The 22,186-nt window shown below is 42.6% G+C and overlaps 1 protein-coding gene across 1 annotated transcript in view; it reads right to left on the bottom strand.

The window, feature by feature from the left end:
- Window positions 1-252: 252 nt before the first annotated feature.
- Window positions 253-22,186, bottom strand: part of LOC126184262 (pacifastin-like protease inhibitor cvp4) — a 65,123-nt gene continuing 43,189 nt past the window's right edge. Inside the window, exons 4-5 of the mRNA XM_049926636.1 lie at window positions 3,125-3,289; window positions 253-272 (exon numbers count right to left, since the gene is read on the bottom strand). Of these exons, the coding sequence (XP_049782593.1) occupies window positions 253-272; window positions 3,125-3,289 (185 nt within the window). The remainder of the gene's footprint in view (window positions 273-3,124; window positions 3,290-22,186) is intronic.

Genomic DNA, 22,186 nt, shown 5'->3' with positions numbered 1-22,186 from the left:
ATAGGTAACAAGTAGTAACGTAATAATATATTGCAATATATAATATAATAATATGTTGTTGTTTTATAAAAGAAATTGTAATTCTATAGAACAGAAAGTAATTTTACAAAATTCAGTGTGATAAAAAAATTTTCTCCAACTTTTACCACTTGTACTCTACACAATTACGAAAACATGTTTTTGTTAACCTGTTATAATTGTCTTATTACTAATATTGTAACCCTTATTCTATAAATGCTGCTCAAAGTCTTTTCACTTGTTCTTTGCATTATCTGAAAATGAAACGCAATGCTACAATTATGTTTTGAAGTTGCTCTCTACTTAAATAATCTTATCTCACTTCTTCAATATCTTCATTATTAGCAATTATATGCATTTTGTATAAAATTTTAAGTGGTTCTGATTTCTGTACAGGAATAACATGTTGATGTAGAATTTCTGATTTTATTATTATTTACTTGTAATTTGTCTAGTATTAATTTTTGAACAGTTTCAACAAAATATAAGAACGATATCTGGTATCTTGGAAATTCATGGTGTCAAATTCCTCCGGTAACCTTATTCTGTATGATATGAAGAAGGATTTAAAAATTGTCTTAATAGATTTACAACTTATTCAGTTGCTTATGTATATATGACAAGACTAGTTATCAGCATGTGGTATTAATTGTACTCAGTACATTTGTCATGTGAACTGACAGGGGAAACAAGAACATAAATACAACAAATATGTTACAACAAAGTTTGGAAGGTAGGAGACGATAAAGCGAAGAATTGGTCACTGATGGTTCTCAAAGACTGAAGAAGGTGTAATAATGCTGTGGGTATCGAAAAGGGCGATGTGCCATGTCTTCAATTTCGATCTGTCACTCATTCTGGCTTGCAAACATATTCACGCTTTTTTATGCTGAGAGAGAAGGAGTCAGCGGCAGTGGGAAAGAGGCGGAAAAGTAATAAATAGTGGAAGATAGCAGACAGTGTTTATGATATAGAAAACGCGAAGGAGGCAAGGGCAGTGTGAGAGAAGAGAGAGACGCAGTATGTAGTTGACAGTGGCAGAACAGTGCTAGGAAAAGAGTGAAGGAAACAGTGTCAGTAGTAGCGGAATAAAGATAAGGAGAAAGTGGAAGTGGGCGAGAACCAGTAATAATGAGAGACGGAGTCTATCGCAATGACAACAAGGAAGAGAGAGAGAGAGTGACGGCGAGAAAGACAGCCGCAGTGGGAAGTAGTTAATGTGTGGGTACCAGTAAGACAGAGCAAGAGGGAGACAGTGATAGTGAGAAAAGACGTTATTAGTGGGACAGAATAAAGGGAACTGTGGCAGTCCGCCGGTGTGGCCGAGCGGTGCTAGGCGCTTCAGTCTGGAATCGCACAACCGTTACGGTCCCAGGTTAGAATCCTGCCTCGGGCATGGATGTGTGTGATGTCCTTAGGTTAGTTAGGCTTAAGTATTTCTAAGTTTTATGGGACTGATGACCTCAGATGTTAAGTCCCATAGTGCTCAGAGCCATTTGAACCATTTTTGGACTGTGGTTGAGAGGCAGGAAACAGTGACAGAGAGACACAAAGAGATGATGACAATGAGTTGGGCTGAATGTGTGTGAAATCTTACGGGACTTAACTGCTAAGGTCATCAGTCCCTAAGCTTACACACTACTTAACCTAAATTATCCTAACGAGAAACACACACACCCATGCCCGAGGGAGGACTCGAACCTCCGCCGGGACCAGCCGCACAGTTCATGACTGCAGCGCCTTAGACCGCTCGGCTAATCCCACGCGGGTGGGCTGAATGACTGTGTGAGAATGGGCAATTGGTAGTGGATGAGTATGAGCGACTTACAGCGGTGGACTAGCGGCTGTGTGCGAGTTACAGTTAGGGGAACTTGTGAGAGTCACAGATGAGGTGCACGTTAAAAAGAGCTCGAATATGTTCGTAAGCCAAAACTTTTGGTAAAACTTTTAAGGGCGCTGAGGAAAGTAGAATGAGGCAGGTGGTACCTCACTATTCAGATAGTCCTTAAAACAGGAACATATTCGCCCCTTTCCTCCTCCGATAGGAACATTTTCCCGCTGGTCAGTGCTAGAGTCTTACAGTGTTTATGATAATAATAATGAACATTTAAAAATAGTTGTGTGACTGTGAGACATTCAAACCCTTTTCGTTTCTACTTGCTAAAAAACTTTATTTTACCCTACAGGGGGCAACAAACCCAGGTTGGGTATTATTGGACTATGGGAGATATTGAGATCTGTAACGGAAGACGCAATAATGGGACATACCTAAATCATTTTCATTATTCTGATAACAGTCTCTTGTGTAGATGAATTTAACAATGAATGGAAAATCTTAGTTTTGTTTGGAAAATAGAGTTTGTTTGGAAGTAAGAGTGAAATTCAATTGTAATAAGTGTAAAATAATGCATGGCCAGCTCATCGAAAATAAAATAGTGTATATATTGACAACGAGGTTGAAGAATAATTTTTAAAGAAGTTGAAGGCAGTGGCTGAATGGACAAGAGCTGAAATAAAACAGAAACTAGTAAAAAACTGACCTTGAATAAACGTAATAGGGTGTTCAAAAATGAGCTTCCCAGTAGCATGAAAAGAATTTTACAATATGTGTAAATTACCGGTTTTGATACGTGGAAGAGTTTCGTGGATTTTTAATGCGAAATTCATTCAAAAACTGATGGTTCTTCAGTGAAGAATGGGGTTGTTACTGAGAGGGACAACGGAGCACATACAAATATACTAGGTACCAGGCTGAAATGAAAGACATAATTATGACTAAAATCAAAACTATATGTAGATGCACTCATACTCATAAATGATAGATGGACTCAGAGTAATGTCTACTGTATTCTGAATAGGTAGCACGGGTCAGAGACGATGAATTAATGTAAGTTGAGTGAACGACATCAGAGATCACGCAAGTGTTGCACGGATGCATAACAAAGACTGTTATTCAGTGAAAACTCTACAGGACGCCTCAGTATGGTAGTGGCTGTCAAATGGCTGACTATGATGTGGATTATAAAGATGGTGCACCCTCTCCGCGATACAATGCTGCAAAAGTCTGCTCCGGCAGATGAACCTGCTCCAGTAGCTAGAAACTCACCTTTGATACCGTTGCAGGGTGGACGGCGACACACAGCCGATACACCATCGTGTGAGCAGTAGCACCGCTGACATCTGATCCTGAATGACGTGCCTGGAATACACGTCTGATTAGCTGCCATGTCGCCAAGTCCCTTCTGTATTGTTCCGGGTTCGCATTCTTCATCTAGAAACATATACCAGAAAAAAATGAATAGCAAGGTGCATTAGGTATTATTGAAGGTATTTTAATGTGTCTTTGCAACTACAAAAACTATCTATTTTTGTTAGCAAACGCGTTTCGTTTTACTGAAGTAAAAGTCATCAGCTGTCTGTAATGAAAGATATTTACAATTTGGCTTGATTCCTAAATCGAAAAACGCATTCTACGACAAAGAGAGACAGACCACGAAGGTACTATCCGAATGGGACGGAAATCGGTAGATGTGATGTACATGTACAAACAAATGATTACAATTTCAGAAAAATTGGATTGTGAGCGTTGCTGGATGTCCTCCTAAGGCATATCTCGCGAAATTCTGTCCAACTGGCAGTTTAGATCGTCAAAATCTTGAGCTCGTTGGAGAGTCCTGCCCATAACACTTCAGACGTTTCCAGCTGGGAGATATTCGGTGATCTTGCTGGCCAATGTAGGATTTGGCAAGACAAGTGGTAGAAACTCTTGCCCCGTGCGGCAGGCACAATCTTTCTGAAATGTAAGCTCAGGATGACTTGCCATGAAGGGTAACAAAACTGCGCGTAGAATATCATCGACATACAGTTGTACAGTAAGGATGCTGCGGACGACAAGCAAAGGGACCCTGCTATAAAATGAAATGGCACCTAAGACCCTTCATGCGATAGCGATATGCACATATATAGATGGCGGTAGTGTCGCGTAAACAAGTTGTAAGGGGGCAGTACACTGACGAAGCTGTCATTTGTACTGAGGTGAGCCATGTGAAAAGGTTTGCGACGTGTTTAGCAGATGCTGAACGTGGAATGGTAGTGGGAGCTAAACACATGGGACATTGCATTACAGCTATCGTTACGGAATTCAATATTCCGAGATCCACAGTGTCAATAGTGTGCCGAGAGTATCAGATTTCAATTATTACCTTTCAGCAAGGACAAAGCAGTGGTCAAGAGCAGCAACGTTTGGGTACAATTTTCAGTGCTGACAGACAAGTATCACTGCGTGAAATGACGGCATAGATCAATGCGGAACGTATGACAAACGTATCCGTTACGACAATGCGGCGAAATTTGCGGTTAATGGGTTATGGTAGCAGTGCCTTTTCTAATAGCACAACATTTCCTGCAGCGCCTCTCTTGGACTCGTGACCATATCGACTGGGCCCTCTGCCAGGCACTTAAATGTGATTTGCAGAGTATCCATGTAGATGTAGATGACCGGAAAACGGTGGCCTGGTCAGATGAGTCCCGATTTCAGTTGGTAAGAGCTGACTGTAGGGTTCGAGTGTGTCGCAGACCCCACGTACCTATGGACCCAAGGTGTCAAGAAGGAACTGTGCAAGCTGGTGGTGACTCCATAATGACATGGGCTGTGTTTACATGGAACGGACTGTGTCCTCTGGTCCAACTGAACCAATCACTAAGTAGAAATGGTGGTGTTCAGCTACTTGGAGACCATTTGCAGCCATTCATGAACTTATGTTACCAAACAAAGATGGAATTTTTCTGGATGACAATGCGTTATGTCACCAGGCCGCAATTGTTCACGATTGATTTGAAAAGCATTCTGGACAATTCGAGCGATTGATTTAGCCGCCCAGATCGCCGGACATGAATCCCATCGAACATTTATGGGACATAATCGAGAGGTCAGTTCGTGCACAAAATCCTGCACTAATAACTCTTCCACAGTTGTGGACGGCTGTAGATCTGCATGGCTCAATGTTTCTTCAGGGGACTTCCAACGGTTTGTTAAGTCAATTCCGCGTAGAGTTGCTGCACTACACCTGGGAAAAGAAAGTCCGACATGAAACAGGAGATATTCCATGAGTTTTGTCACCTCACTGTATTGCTAGAGTGATTCATCTTAGATATCAGTTACATCTCAAATCGTAACTGTTTGAACGCATATGATATTGTAAAAGAGACAATAATTAAGCATTAAGGAGGTACAATTGTTCCACAGATAATAATTTTATTGTACACATCCAAATTTCTTAAGAGTTCTACCAGACGACCTCACAACGGAGGAGGCAAGCTCTGTACTGGTGTGCCAATAGGAACGTCAACAAGGCGTACCTCCTATTTAACAAACGTCAGAACATGAAGTGAGCACTGCTACACAACCTCCAAACAAGAAAGACGGAAACACAAGGCACTACCAAGTACCACTACGTAACTTCAGCGCCAGAGTCCCACTGCAAAGTAAAACGTAGGCAGAAAGACCTGAGCTCAGCGACCCAGAATCGTAGTTGAAAAACCACAGCAAGACGAGGTAGGCCGACAGGACTGAGAAATGAGGGCAAATACGCACATACATCCGGGGGCACCGCCTCATAGGGACAAACTCTGACCGTTAAAGAAAGAGACTGTCAGAACTCAAAGAGAAATTCAGTCATGCTGCCATTCTGTTTGAGTCGTTAGAACCAGAGAATGACAGTCTGTTGAGTTTCAGTGAAATTGCGACAAGCTGATACATGATGGGCTGTCTGCCTGTCTGCTAACTGTATGCTGACTTCAACACCGATACGTAACCAACCTGATGCATACTACAGCACTGGTCACCATGGATGAGAAGACTGGTGTGCAGCCAGCCCCCCTCCTCTACATATCATTGCAGATGATCTCCAAGCTGTCATATCCACACTAACCGCTCCTGGCGCATTCTCACAGCCTCCTGGTTGACCTGTGAACATCTGCAGCTGTCTTTGTCGATCCATGGTGGATGAACAGAGCCTAGTCTTCTCGACAACCAACATACTAGACCACAGTCGGCAGTCTCAGCACACGATGAGTTGTCTTCGAGAGCGCTGAGGTGGAAGCCGCACCGTGTCGCATCTGCCCACTACCGCCAGCACAGTACGCGGCCGTGGCTCAGTGACCTGCCGAGTGACGTCATGTCTCGCGACGAGGCGTCAGCACTTCTTTACGACACGCACTTATACCCGGTCTCTGACCACCACCCTGAACACACTTTCTACACTGACGGAAACAAAGATCGCAACACCAAGAAGGAGTTGTACGACGTCAGCGAGGGTTGGTAGGTGTCTTTATACGTCAGAAATATGTCTATTCAAACTTCGCGCCAGTCGCATAAGAGTGGCGCTGGTAACGGCACGTAAGGATGCAAATCAGGTTTGCTTTAAATACAAGCTGTAACGGTCGTGAGCGTTAGATTAGACGTGATGACTTGATGGTAGTCAAGAATGCCTTTAAGGCGACAAAGACGTATTTACTCAGGACGTATAATCTGGGTACTAGAAGCTGGATGTTCCTTCCGTGATACTGAAGTAAGACTTGACAGGAAAGACTCCACTGTACATGTTTCTGGTTGTGGTGGTCTCTACAATGTATAGCTGCAAGAAAACCGGACTCTGGACCGCCACATGGGACTACCGAGAGGGAAGATCATCGTGCTCGGCGTGTGGGGCGGCGCATCGTACTTCATCTGCAGCAGCAATTTGAGCAGCAGTTACAAATCGGATACTTCAACGACAGCTCCGAGCCAGACTCCCTGTAGTGTGCATTCCACGACATCACACCACCGCCATTTGCGACTTCAGTGGTGTTAAGTGAGAGCTCATTTGAAGGCAGGGTGGAAGTCTGTTGTGTTTTCTGATGAAGTCTGGTTCTGCCTCGGTGACAGTGGTGGTCGTATATTGGTTAAAAGGAGGTCAGTTGACAGTGCTAGACAGCCTACGCCTACACCTTGAGCAACAGTCTGGGGCGCGAATTCGCATGACAGCAGAAGCACTCTTCCACGTACCCTGACGGCAAATTGGTACGTCACTCTGGTGATTCCGGGATAACAGGATAACGCTCGTCCTCATTCCGCTGTTGTAATCTAACATGCTCTAAAGAGTGTCGACATGTTGCCTCCGGCTGTCCGATCACGAGATCAGTCTCCAATCGAGCACCTATAGAATATCATCGGACGACAACTCCAACCTCATCCACGACCAGCGTTAACTGTTCCTGTATTGGCCGGCCGGAGTGGCCGAGCGGTTAAAGGCGCTGCAGTCTGGAACCGCACGACCGCTACGGTTGCAGGTTCGAATCCTGCCTCGGGCATGGATGTGTGTGATGTCCTTAGGTTAGTTAGGTTTAAGTAGTTCTAAGTTCTAGGGGACTTAGACCACAGCAGTTGAGTCCCATAGTGCTCAGAGCCATTTGAACCATTTTGTTCCTGTATTGACCGACGGAGTGCAACAGGTACGAACTCCATCCCACAAACTGACATCCGGCAGCTGAACAACACACAGCATGCACGTTTGCATGCTTGCATTCAACATTTTGGCTGTTACAACTGTTATTAATGTACCAGCATTTCACATTTGCCACGGCTTTTCTCGCGCTTACATTAACCTGCGATCTTGTTATGTTAACCACTTCATTATGTTACCTAGACGAATGTATTCCCGAAATTTCATTTCTCTGCATTAATTAATTTTTTGGTGTAACGATTTTTTCCGTCATGCTACTGTGTAAACTCAGCATAAATAAGTGTCATTCCTTTAGTTTACTCATTTTGAGCCATAAGGGTCGACCTGTGATTATAAATTAGAGAAGATAAACTTATTTTACCAGAATAATTACGTAATAATAAAGTTTATTCCCGATAATTGGTTCCCTTACTGCTTTTTTAAGTAATGTGTAATAACTTGTCTGTCGAGATCTAAAGATGGTAACAATGATTACCAGAACAGGTTGTCGCGAATAAAGTTTATTATTAGCGATCTCAGCAAAGAAGTACATCTTCTAAAATTCAAATTTCATTGCAAATACCACTGTGCCACTGATACTCTGGGCGTAAACTGGACCACTCACCCACACTCTGAGCCCAGCCTCCTTCTCACAACGCAACCAATGCTCCCGGGGCCACAACGAAATGGTGACTGTATATTTACTCGATTTTTATTTTATTTTTTTTTGAAATTTCAGTTAGGCTACAAGTATGGCTGCATGCAATATGCTAGAGTGAACTTATCTAGTGTACTCACAGAGTTTTATAGATGTTCATTTCGTCGATTTATAGAACTAGATCGAAGGAATGCACAGGAGATCCTAGACTTGTAGCGAACTGGTTACGTTTTTGTGTAAGTGGTCAAATGATGTTCCGAGAACTTTGGAAGGAAGACGTCGTTCTGTCTGTGGAACGTTGAGGGTGAAGCTCAAAGACCCATTTCTGACCGTATGTAAAGGCAGATGTAGAAAGAAGCAATGGTAGACAGAAAATAATAGCGTCTGTTGATAGCAACGAAGTAGAGAATGCAAAGACAGGCTATGGCACGTTAGTCTGCGCTCCCTGCGGTGCCTCTCAGTTGCAGCTGTTCTGAAAGAGAGAGAGTTTGTGTGTAGTTATATAAGCTACATAGCAGCTGAATTTCGGTTCGGAACCATACCTAATGTGTGCTGTATAATGCAAATACGTTTCATGAAAAAATCGAAGAATTATGTATACATTTTCATATATTATGTTCTGTAACTGTGCTGTATTTTGTGTACGTTGATGTTTCGATTGCCTATGTAATACAGCTTGTATTTCCGAAGCGTCAGCAGCATAAGATCGTAAGTTTTTGTTGGGACTCAAACGCAATTGCTGCATGGAAGGTATGGTGAATTACGTTTTATTCTGTTGGATGTGTATCACAAAGTAAGTGATTCAGTGTTTGACAGTTGCAACAGGCATTAATCCATCAATTTTTTTGTTGATTTCTAGGAATTTGAAGTGAAAAATGCTTTCACATCAGAAAATATGGATTACTGTCAGAAACGCCCGAAAAGTCTCTAGTTTTCTTTGGACAGATACTTACTAGTTTTAAATCATAACTTCAAATTATAATAGGAGACCTCTGTACGCAAAATAAAAAGTGCAAACTGCTCTATGAAACAACCCTGGTATTCTTTTGTACATGAATAGACAGTTTGCAAAGTCTGGATCTATATAATGAGCAGATGATGAATTAATTCAGGGGAATGATTATTTATTTAGGTAGCTCCTCAAGTTCTAATCTCATACAGTTACGATCATCCAACAACTTAGGTTTACAATCGCCTTGCTGGGGGGTTACGTCATTTGTGTCTTATCTGTGAATCAGAGTTTTTGACCCACGTAGCACACATTTTATTTCAAATTTAAATAAAAATTTATCCGTATCCTGCGTACAATTTATATTAAAACAAAAGTGTTCTATAATGTTTCTCTCTTAAATCTGTTCTCCGAGACTTCTAGGTTACACGTACCTCCAACTGCTTTTGAAATTTTTCTTTCTTAATGTATCATATGTATAGAAATGGGTGTACCAAGTCTCACCAAAACTGATCCTAAATTGAATTTTTCAGACCACTTTTTTCACATTCCGAATTTCACGTAGTTGGTCACCTGGGACTAGCGTATTTGTAAACACCTATCAAAAAATGTTTTGCATCAACTCGGTTCCGAGAGTACCGGAACCTGTACAGAAAATTGGAATAGAGATCAACATAAACAACATTTCCGCCCTTTTTATTGTTCATGAAAACCGCACATTGCATGTTTTACCACCATACAGTGAGACCTTCAGAGGTGGTAGTCCAGACCGCTGCACACACCGGTACCTCTAATACCCAGTAGCACATCCTGTTGCATTGATGCGTGCCTGTATTCGTCGTGGCATACTATCCACAAGTTCATCAAGGCACCGTTGGTCCAGATTGTTCTACTCCTTAACGGAGATTGGGTCACGTCGTCCATAAACAGCCCTTTTTATTCTATCCCAGGCATGTTAGATGGGGTTCATGTCTGGAGTACACGCTGGCCACTATAGTCGAGCGATGTCGTTATCCTGAAGGACGTTATTCACAAGATGTGCACCATGGGGACGCGAATTGTCGTCCATGAAGACGAATGCCTCACCAATATGCTGCCGATGTGGCTGCACTATTGGTCGGAGGATGGCATTCACGTATCGTACAGCCGTTACCGCGCCTTCCATGACCACCAGCGGCGTACGTCGGCCCCACATAATGCCACCCCAAAGCAGCAGGGAACCTCCACATTGCTGCACTCGCTGGACAGTGAGTCTAAGGCGTTCAGCCTGACTGAATTGTCTCCAAACTCGTTTTCGACGGTTGTCTGGTTGAAGGCATATTCGACGCTCATCGGTGAAGAGAACGTGATGCCAATCCTGGGCGGTCCATTCGGCATGTTGTTGGGCCCATCTGTACCCCGCTACATGGTGTCGTGGTTGCAAAGACGGACATCGCCATGGACGTCGGGAGTGAAGCTGCTCGTCGTGAAGCCTGTTGAACACAGTTTGAGTCGTAACATGACGTCCTGTGGCTGCACGAAAAGCATTATTCAACACGGTGGCGTTGCTGTCATTGTTCCTCCGAGCCATAATCCATAGGTAGCGGTCATCCACTGCAGTAGTAGCACTTGGCCTGAGCGAGGCATGTCATAGACAGTTCCTGTCTCTCTGTATCTCCTCCATGTCCGAAAAACATCACTTTGGTTCACTCTGAGACGCCTGGACACTTCCCTTATTGAGAACCCTTCCTGGCACAAAGTAACAATGCGGGCATAATCAAACCGCGGTATTGACCGTCTAGGCATGGTTGAACTTCAGACAACACGAGCAATGTACCTCCTTCCTAGTGGAATGACTGGAACTGATCGGCTGTCGGACCCCTTCGTCTAATAGGTGCTGCTGATGCATGGTTATTTACATCTTCGCGCAGGTTTAGTGACATTTCTGAACAGTCAAAGGGACTGTGTCTGTGATACAATATCCACAGTCAACGGCTATCTTCAGGAGTTCTGGGAACTGTGGTGATGCAAAACTTTTTTTTGATGTGTGTATTATGCTAGAAGAGTTCGTCCGTCATAATCAGAGGTAATTTCACTTCTGGCTGTAACTGCTGATCTTTAACATTTGGATATTATTTCACAGCTATTTGACACAGTAAGTACCACTGTCATATACTACTCGACCACGATATTATTGCACACGGCCTCACGTGGCGGCAGTCGGAAACACGCAAGTACAGTGGTCACTAAGAAAAACGCACTGCACTATGAAAAATTTCAAGACAGTTGTGCATATACTATAAGTTCCTCAGAGTGTTCTCGTGCAATATCACGATAAAAACTCGCAATAAGCAAACTGAAGCGCCCCCACTCCCAGGTGCAACAATACTGTGGTCGACTAATAGCATGTCCACTTGTTTTTACAGAATTAAACGTGGCAGAGGATTGTACAATCTCCTTCGCTGTCGTCGCGGTGTTTCCTCTTTGGAGTTTACTACCTCTCTGGTTGATACTGCAGAGGGGGACACCATAGCAAAAGAGTAATGGCTTCTCAAATGTTTTTTATTCCGGTCTTTGATCACAATATCAATTCTTTAGACGATGACCGGTTTCAGTCCGTCATGACCATCCTCAGATCTTTTTTACACCACGTCCTAAAGTGATAAGCCCATAATGGCGTCGTCTAAACATATAAATATAATCAGCACAGCATCGTCACATACATCTAAAATAAGGTGTAGCAAAAAGAGTTTTGTAGCAAAAAGAAGGGCAAAAATATGGTATTACCCTGAAGAAGTATGTCTGCAGTCTATTGTACATAAATTATCAAGTAGACTACGTCGAAAGTTCGTTAAGACTGTTTTCAGATAATTCGATTGTTTATAAGAACGTAACAACGCCAGAAGACAGCATCGACTTGTAGAAGGACCTACGGACAATTGCTGAACGGTGCAGATACTGAAGATTACCATCAACATTACACAGTTATAGGAGAAATGATGCACTACTGTTCAAATACACTGTTAATAATAAATTGTTGGAAACCGTAACCGCGGTAAAATACCTAGAAATAACTATCGATAGCGACGTAAAGTGGAAAGACCACACAAAACAAATAGCAGGAAAAGCAGATGCCAGATTGAGATTCATAGGAGGAAACTTAAGGAAATGTAATTCCTCCACGACAAAGGGGTGTACAAGGCGCTTGTTGAGCCGAATCTTGAGTATTATTCATCAATCCGGGACCGTTACGACGTATGCTTCATAGAAGAGATCCAACGAAGAGGGTCGTTAGGTCAGCGCGAGAGCGTTACAGAGACGCTCAACAAACACTAGTGGCATACGCTACAAGAGAGACGTTGTGCGTCACGAAGGGGGTAACGACTGAAATTTCGAGACAGTGCTTTCTGGGAAGAGTCGGAGAACATGTTATTTTCTCCCATATACATCTCGGGAAATGACCACGACAAAACAATGAGAGAAATTAGACCTAATACAGAGGCTTACCGACAATCATTCTTCTCACGCGCTATTAGTGGATGGAACAGGGAAGGGGGGAGGGGATCAGGTAGTGGTGCCAAAAGTAGTTTCAACCACACATCATCAGATGGCTTGTGGCGTATTCATGTAGGCGACGAAACTACATCTTTCCCTATGCATTGTGCCATGGTTGGCACTGTTTCAACGTATAACTAAGTTGGCAATACTTCCACCGTCTGTGATTTAAGAGATCGCGAAACAGTGTTAATCTGTTGGCCGGGAAGGAAGAAGAGGACAGTGACCGTACGGAGCTGCAGGAGGAAGCGGACAGATGTGACGGCTTGCCTCGTAAACAAACGTCTGCAGCTGGTCTTCCGTGTATCCTTAGGTTTACACTCTGAAAGGTTGCACATCGGAAGTCTGTATCCCGCTGGGCCTGTACAGTGGAAGAGTGTACATCTGTGTGCAGCGAGCCTGGGCTATGTTGGATGACAGTGAGCTCTATTGAGTCCACGGACACTGTGTTCCTGTTTCAAAGAACACAGAGTCGTTCTTTGGACGCTGACATTTCTGCTTGATATTTTCTGAATCCGAGTTGTACGTGCTTGTCTATTAGTTAGTGGGACGTGTAGTGATATTTACGCTGACCAGCAGATGTAATGAAAGGAAGAAGTGTTGAACTGATTTGATGTTAAGAAGAGTGATTACTGGATGTTAATTGTAGTCTGTTGCATGTTCGATTCCCTTTACATTTATTATTTGAAAGATTAGATGTGCTAAATGCCAACCACATGTGGGAAGGAAAGTGACGCCGGTGCAGCACGCAGTGAACAAGGGAAGCTGTCGTTGTTTATGCCTTATAATATCATAAATGTACTATATCTATTATAACAGCATTTTCCAATGTTAGTTGGAAGTGTTGAAAGATAATTTTCCTAATTATTGCTGCAACAGTTTCTAAGCAGCTACATTCTGTATGTTTACATAACGATGTGCCGAAGAGAACCATATGATCAAGAGTTTCCTTTGGTAGTTATGGTTGCATGTATGTATTGCCTGGTTTTCAATTTAATCTTTTACAACGGAGTCGCACTTAGTGGCCTCTCTTCACTAAAGTATACTTTCCTAAAGGACATTGTGGTTTACACGGCGCATTTAGGTATTATTTGTCAGTTCCTTAATAAGTAAAGCATTAATTCTTTCTTCACATAAGAATTTTTTTGACTGTAGTGTTACGAGCCAGCCTTTATTTTTCCCAATATTGTAAGTGTTTTCTGAATACACTGTTACTGTAAGATCAGACATTTTGTTTAAAGCTGTCTTGATGAGAGGTTATTTGCTGGTTTGTTTCCTTAAGCGATTCACATAAGCGAAGAGTTAATTCTTAAGTAATTTTGGATTGTTCTTAAATTTATACTTCTGTGAGCTGTGAGTCCTTGTACGTTGGCTTTGATATGTTGAAGTGGGTAAATGTTAAATTTAATAAAAGTTTTAAAAGCGTTTTTTATAAAATATGTGACCCAATCTCAATCAATCACTCCATCCTTTTAATCCTGATGGCCTAGTACTTTGCAAGACCGCGCAGTCACTTTCTTCTCTGTAGTAAATACAAAATCGGTTCACTGTAAAACTCAATTATTTACAATATTTCCGTTACTCATTAATTCAGTTTTACAGTAACTGAATTTCATTCTACTTTCGAACTAGCTTCACTGAAGCTTTCCGTTCGCTGTTGAATTTTGTCTGTTTTAAGGATACGATAGCTGAAAACTTTAAATTTCCGTAGCAGTCCCACTAAATTCACGGTTTAAATTTAGTTTCAGTGATACTGCGTGACAACACTGCCAACAGTGTTTGGACTGTGTCATATAAATAAGGAAAAGTCGTGACACATTGGAAACATGACGTTAAGTACATGCACATGGCGAAATGAAGGATTCGACATTCCATTCAATTTAACCGACGTAAAGCACGTTGCCTTCTGTAATTAGGTACTGCAAATTTAACTGTCATTTTTTTTCTAGATGGAACTAAGTGTTGCATTACGGCCCATGTTTTGTATGCAACTTGCCGACACCGTCTGGGTTGGACCACATACAGCAGAAAAAGTCGTTGCAAACCAGAAAAATGACGTTAAGAGCACACACGTGGCGACATAAAGGGCCCGAAAATGATTCTACAGTCCATTTAAAGGACATAAAGCACTTTGCCTCCTCTAATAGAGTACTAAGAGTTTAATGCCCATTTTCTTTTCTAGATGGAACTAAGCGTGGCATTACGGCCCATTGTATGTCAGGAACGGCCTTCACGGTGGCGTGCAACAAATTCTTGTGTAGGCAGTGCAGCATGAATGCGTTTCGCATCAAAAAGGACTGCCATAGACAACTACGTGATGGTCAGTCTAAGCATGCACCTGCCACAGTATTCATGATTCCCTACAAAATCTACACATAAGATTCACCAGTCAAGCAATTTCTACATCGACGTCTACCCACAGCTGGCAAACCACAATACTGTACCCTGCTTAGGATTATTCGTACCTGTATCAGCGTATTTCTATCCTTCAATCACTCATATAACACCAAAGTAATCGATATTCAAAGCTGATGACGTTGTACCAAACTGACAATTCCTTAATGCCTCAGAATGTATCCTATCAACTCATCTCTTCTTTCAGTCAAGTTGTACCACAAATATCGTTTCTCGCCAGTTGAATTCAGTACATGCCATTAGTAACGCGATCTACACATCTGCTCTTCAACAGTCTTATGTAGCACCACATTTCGAAAGCCAGTAATCTCTTCTTGTTCAAACTGTTTATCGTTCGTATTTCACTTCCATCCTGACTAAACTCCAGGAAAATACTTTCAGAAAATGCCTCGTAACACATTAATTTGGTATTAATGTTAGGAAATTCCTCATTTTGAGAAATAATTTTCGCTCAGTTGCCTTTCTGCGTTTTATATCCTCTCTACTTCGGCCACCATTAGTTATTTTACTGCTCAAATAGCAAAACTCATTTACTATTTCAGTTTCTCATTTCCCAATCTAATTCCGTCAGCATCGCCTGATTGAATTCTATCGCACTCAACTGACCTTTTGCTTTTGTCGATGTTCGCTTTATAATTTTTTTTTTTTCAAGATGATATCCTTTTCTTTCAACAGTTCTTCCAAATCCTTTGCCGTCAATGGCAGCGTCACAATGTCAATGGTAAGGCTTAAAGCTTTTAATTCGTCTCCGCGAACTATAGTTCCCTTCGCAAATTTCTGCTTGCTGTCTGTCAGTGGTTTCTCAGTGTACAGATTACATAAAATCGGGAATGTGCTACAACCGTGCCTCACTACCTTCACAACTACAGATTTCCTTTCAAGTCCTCCAACTGTTATAACCTAAGTGTGAGTCCCATGCAAATTCTAAACAACTTTCGCTCCTGCTATTTTATCCCTAAGAGTGCAGTACAGTGAACATTGTGAAAAGCTTCCTCTAAAATTACAAACATTAGAAACGTATGATTCCCTCTCATTAACTTGTATAAGACAAGACGCAGGGTCAGTACTGCCTCGCATGTTCCTACATTTCCCTGGAACCCATACTGATCCTCCCGCAGCTCAGCTTCCTCCTATTTTCCATTCTTCTGTAAAAAGACTCAGTATTTTGCAACTATGACTTATTAAACTGGTGGGTAATATTCTCATCGGTCAGCACCTGCCTTCTTGGAATTTCGAATTACATGCTTCTTCAAGAGGGAAGGTTATTCCGCAGCCTCATATATCTTGCATACCAGGTGGAATAGTTCCGTCATGGCTGACTCTTCCAGGGATCTTGATAACTCTCAGGAACGTCGTATACTGCAACAGCATTGTTGTGGCTTATAACGGTTGGTGTTCTGTCAAATTATCCTTACAATATCATATCCTCTGTAGTGCACCGACCTTAACTACGCGAAGCTAGAAACAAGGTGCAGCAGCGCCAGCTGCAGACAAGTGTGGGTGTTATGCTTTACGAAATATAACACAGCCACTGCAGTGTTGCGAGGCGAGCCGTTCTGGTAGAATGGGGAAACAGCTGACACAGCCTCACCCAAGCGGTATATGCCATAAGCCTTTCTACACTGGCAGCCGCTGAAATGTTTAATACACGTGCGACAAGGCATATCAAAGCCAAAACAAAATGGTTCAAATGGCTCTAAGCACTATGGGACTTAACAACTGAGGTCATCATCCCCCTAAACTTAGAACTACTTAAACCTAACTAACCTGAGGACATCACACACAGCCATGCCCGAGGCAGGATTCGAACCTGCAACCGTAGCAGTCGCGTGGTTCCGGACTGAAGCTCGTAGAACCGCTCGGCCACCGCGGCCAGCAAAGGCAAAACAATTGCAGCTCTGATGCATATAAATACTTTGCCATTTTATACTACAGACAGTTCTGTTAGTCTCACAGCCACCATGGGGTTGTGTCACATGGCTGCCGTCTGAAATGCTGTTCGTGGACCACAGTTAGACTCTGCATGAGGGCAGTTCGCCCTCAGGCCCCAGGACATGTAGCAACCGCCACTTGCAGGGCACTTCACTGGCCACTGACTCGGGGGCAGTGGGTCAATGCCATTACGTCATCCACCTGTCGCCTTCTGGACAGTGAGGGGTGCGTGAACCACGCCAGAACGCATGCGGTCGCCGTTAGCTGAGACCACACCGAGCGAGTGGACGCAGTGGTTAGCACACTGGACTCGCATTCTGGAGGACGACGGTTCAAACCCACGTCTGGCCATCCTGATTTACGTTTTCTTTGATTTCCCTAATTCGCTTCAGGCAAATCCCGCGATGGCTCCATTGAAAGGACACGACTGACTTTCTTCTTCATCCTTCCCTAATCTGATGGGACTGATAATCTCGCTGTTTGGTCGCCTTCCCCAAATCGACCAATGAACTGGAGCTGTCGTAGCCGCTGACGGAAGCAGTGGCCACTGTCCGGCTGATACTGCGCTCTGTCAGCGTTGTGGGGCGACAACACGTAGGAGGCCACTCAATGTCACTATTGAGCTTCCGCTTCCTGTACTAATCTGTGGCGAGGGTCCGTAATTAAGCATTTGGGATCACAGGCAGTTTAAGTGGCGCTGTACAGCGCCCCCCCCCCCCCCCAACCCATCTCCACCAGCTCAATTACCATCTTCAGCTGCTTGCTCTTCGGTTTCTACAATAATACCTTCACATTAATTTCCTACTACAGCTCATTTGATATTTTTTAATAAGCACTTCATAAACATCAGGTGACACCGTGACACTTGGTGAATGGTATGAGTCCATTTCTACATACACATTTTTCAGTGAGATACATTTTTACAAACAACAAATGAGATGTCAGTTTGCATGTTGATTGCTCGGAATATGTTCCTCCTCGCAAATCGCATCGGCATGATTCTGGAAATTCCTGCCACGCGATGGTTTCTTCACCTGAGGAAAGACGAAAAAGTCACTGTGTGTAATGTCAGGAGAATTTGGGAGATCATGCATGTGTGACTGTCCTGACCAAAATCAGATGGGAATGTTGCAGACCGTTGGACAGCTTCATCGTAAGAGTGGCAGCCTTCTGTAATCTCACATGGAGGACTCAGCAGTTCGCAACTGAGCCATAACATTATGACCGACCTGTTTATCGGGTCGTGAACGTACTATCGACAGTAGTCTTCCCTCTGCCGGTTCGTGCGCGACAGTCCATGATAACAGTATGTTTCATAAAGTAACGTGGGAAAATCCTATATTTTAGGGGGCATATCTCGGGTTCTATTGATCACAGACTTAAGGAGTCAAGTGTTTTGTACAGCTCTAGGCCTAGCGACCATTTCTATATTTAACGGAAGAACGGACATACTACATCTATCCTACAATAGAGGGTCACAATTTAAACATTACACACTTCCTCCACCCCAGGCAAACTGAGAAAATCGGTTTGTTCTTTTGCATTAGGCGTGGTCTAGGGTGAACCTTAGGTGACTTATAAAAGCAGAGAAAAGTACCTGTTGTGCGGTTGGCCACTTGTATAATTTTTATTAATGATGGATCGTCGAAATTGTTACCACATGTCCTTAACATAATATTATAAGGGAACTTGGAATTCTGTTGCGATATCATTAACCGCTATAGAGATCGAGAGGTTTTAAGTTATTGTACCTACGCAGAAAACAGTAAAAATCGTATTTAGCCGTTTCTGCACCTTGGGTCGCAATTATCTAAATAACTAACCACAGCAAATTGCTCAAATTTTAACTGTACATTCCTTAAGATTCATCTACAAACGCTATTTTTCCGTTTTAGAAAATCTTTATCCGCTATCAAGATACACCGGAAAAACCGTGATCTTGGGGACCATAAATAGCAGTTTTCGGGAAGCCAACTTCTATAATTTCCTTTCATAACAAATCGTCAAAATTTGTACCATATGTTCTTAAGATCATGCTCTCCGCTAGTCTTAAAAATCTTTTTTTTATGTCATTATCCGTCACCGAGATTCAGAGGTTAAAATTTACCGTATTTATTCATGTAAAATATGCAAGTAATATCCCGTCTAAGGTGTAAATGTAATATGAACTGACGTAGTGAACGCATGGAGAGGGTTCTAGGGTCATTTTAAGGGTTCAGAGGTCACCAAATATGTTTCCAGTCAGTCAGTACTTTATCCCAAATGAAACTTTATGATACACTGTCTCTGTATAATGAGCACTTCACATCAATACAAACATGCCCAAAGTGGGGTTGTAGTAAGAAAAAATGGGCTAATAAGGATTTTAACATGCCTAAAAAGAACTCAAAATGAGTGCCAAACAATAAGTAAAACTGGAAAGAATGCAAATTCATTAACTATTTCTAATAACATTTTTATTCGATCGACGGGATAGTATCTAAATAAAATGTAAATCATACAATTTCGTGTTAATCTTATACTATGCGAACTTATTTGTTGTTTATGGTGTGTCTAAATATATAAATGTGTTGAAGTATTTAAGTATACTGTCAAAACATAATGACCTATAGAATTCGTTGTATATAAGCAGTACACCCTGCTGTGGCAGGAAAAAGGAAGGAACCAGAGGAAAAATGCTTCTGTTAGAGCACAAAAAAGGTGAATATGTTCCTCTTTAAAAGACTATGGCAGAAAATCGGGGAACCAGCTGCCTCAAACCTCATTCCGCCTTCCTCACCAACAATTTGTTCATGTAAACATATTCGAGCATTTTTGAGCTGAAGTAGAGTAGCAGAGGGACAGTGGTGGTGGAAGAGAGAGGAGACAGTACTAGTGGGACAGAAAGAGAGAGGGGACAGTGATTGTGGAAGAGAGAATGTGGTAGTGAAAGAGAAAGAGAGATGGAGCAAGAGAATAGCAGTAGGAGCCAAAGAGAGACGACATATACCATATATACGCGGGGGGGGGGGGGCGAGGGGCGGGTCTGGACCCTCCCAGATTGTAGGTACAGGGAAGGGTGCAATTTGGATCAGAATATTAAGCATGTGGGTAATAGGGGAAAAAATAAGTTGGCCCCACCTTCCTCATCAGAACTCTTGAACTACCGATACATGAAGGAGACCGTGGCAGTGGGGAAGAAAGTCTCAAGGGGACAATGTAAGTGAGGGGGGAGACAATGGCAATGGGATATATCGTAAATCAATGGGATGAAAAGGAGACGGAGGTAGAGAGACATATATTGGCAGTGCAATGAGACAGAGATGGGTAGTATGAAGGCTTGGCTTATCTACACAGAGAGACTATGTAAAAGGATTTAGAATGTTCTGTGTTAAAAGAACGTGAATAAGTTCGCATGCCAATATTTTTAGTGAGCAAGGCGGAATGAGTGTTGAGGCAGCTGGTTCCCCACGTTTGTGTCAGAGCCTTTTAAAGAGCAACATATTCGTCCTTTTTGTTCTCCAACAGGAGTATTTTTTCATTGGCTGTGTTGTGCATGTTATAATCTAACAGCGACTGGTATCACACCGTGCTAGCAGTGGTTCCCAACCTTTCTGAGACAATTAGCCCTGAGTGCAGTCAGATATTAGTTATTATCTACAGTCCGCAGCTCGTGGTCGTGCGGTAGCGTTCTCGCTTCCCGCGCCCGGGTTCCCGGGTTCGATTCCCGGCGGGGTCAGGGATTTTCTCTGCCTCGTGATGACTGGGTGTTGTGTGATGTCCTTAGGTTAGTTAGGTTCAAGTAGTTCTAAGTTCTAGGGAACCGATGACCTCAGAAGTTAAGTCCCATAGTGCTCAGAGGCATTTTGAACCGAGACCCGAACCCGGATTTCCCGCTCGATTCCCGGTGCGGCATAAATTTTCACGGTAGTCATTCCATTCTACAGCTGATGGTTGTCTATATTCGTAATTCCGAATACATTTAACGTATTTCATAACGGCTGTAGTCGCCGCAGTGTCTGTTGCTTTGGACATGCAAGCATGTCCAAAGGATCTTTGCGTAATCAGAGTAACACAGACACTCCAATATCGCAATTAAAATGTGTCCACTGTACTTAGGCCCACTGATTGAGAATCACTTGATGGCTGGACTCCTTACTTCCGAACTTTCAGAAACAGGAAGACCTCAGGCTGCCAGTGGTTTGTTTCTGGCCACTGCCAGTAACAATAACAATAATAATAGTAATAATAATAGTAGTGGTAGTAATACCGTCAGATCCTACAGCAGTATACTAGGGATTTGATACGTACTGTTGTGTCTGTGCTGCCCCAAATAAATTTCGACAGTCTGAGTTTTTAGTAGTTCGAAGTAGCATTCACTTCCAACTATCTGTTTGTGTGCGTGTGTTTGGAGCGCGCGGGCGCCCAACGGCGTGAAAAGGAAACGCAAATAAATTTCATAGAAAGGACTGTTATTAAAGCGTACAGAAGTTCGTTTTCCTTAGTTTCATTTTGACCTTAGAATAGCCCTCAGCAGAGGTGGCCGAACAGTAGCTTTCCGCTGTAGGTAGAATAAGCCCATTAGATGTTGGGTACAACGCTACCTGCGGCTAAGCAGCCGACTCCTGTCTCTTCTGGAGCGAGGATTCAAGAAATGGTGGATGAGTATGCTACAAAAATAGGAATCTCGTCGTTACTTCATCATAAGTTAGGATATCACAGCCTTATATATATATATAAAGAAATTGTTAGATGCAATGAGGAGAACAAATTTCTTTTATTAATTGACTCGTGGGGAGGACAAACAAATCCACAATTATAGGCGAGATTTTCAAGATGAAAAAGGAATGCCATTGTGGAGTATTAAAGTGATCCCTCTCCCCGCTAAATGCACACCACTGGTGCAACCCTGCGATATCTGTTTTTATTTCCAGGTAAAGAATTTCATCAAAAAGCTTCAAAGTTTCTCTTATCCCGTAGTGGCAGACCAAGAAATCACATTCCTAGAAAACTGTATCAAGATACACTCCACTGCACATGACGAATATCTTCGCCAACATTTGGTGAAATGATTCAGTGTGAGTCGTATCTCGCAAAAAAGCGCAATGAGAGAGAATCCTTTTATGAATGTAAATAAAGTTTGTTTTTGTATAGATTAAAGCAACCATGTAACTGCTAAAATGCGTCGTTTATAATGTGTGCACGATGCCAAGAAAATTC

The sequence above is a fragment of the Schistocerca cancellata genome, chromosome 4 (genome assembly GCF_023864275.1).
Source record: "Schistocerca cancellata isolate TAMUIC-IGC-003103 chromosome 4, iqSchCanc2.1, whole genome shotgun sequence".
NCBI lineage: Eukaryota > Metazoa > Arthropoda > Insecta > Orthoptera > Acrididae > Schistocerca > Schistocerca cancellata.
Note: the sequence above shows the minus strand (reverse complement) of the source record. Positions and strands in the feature narration are given on the sequence as shown.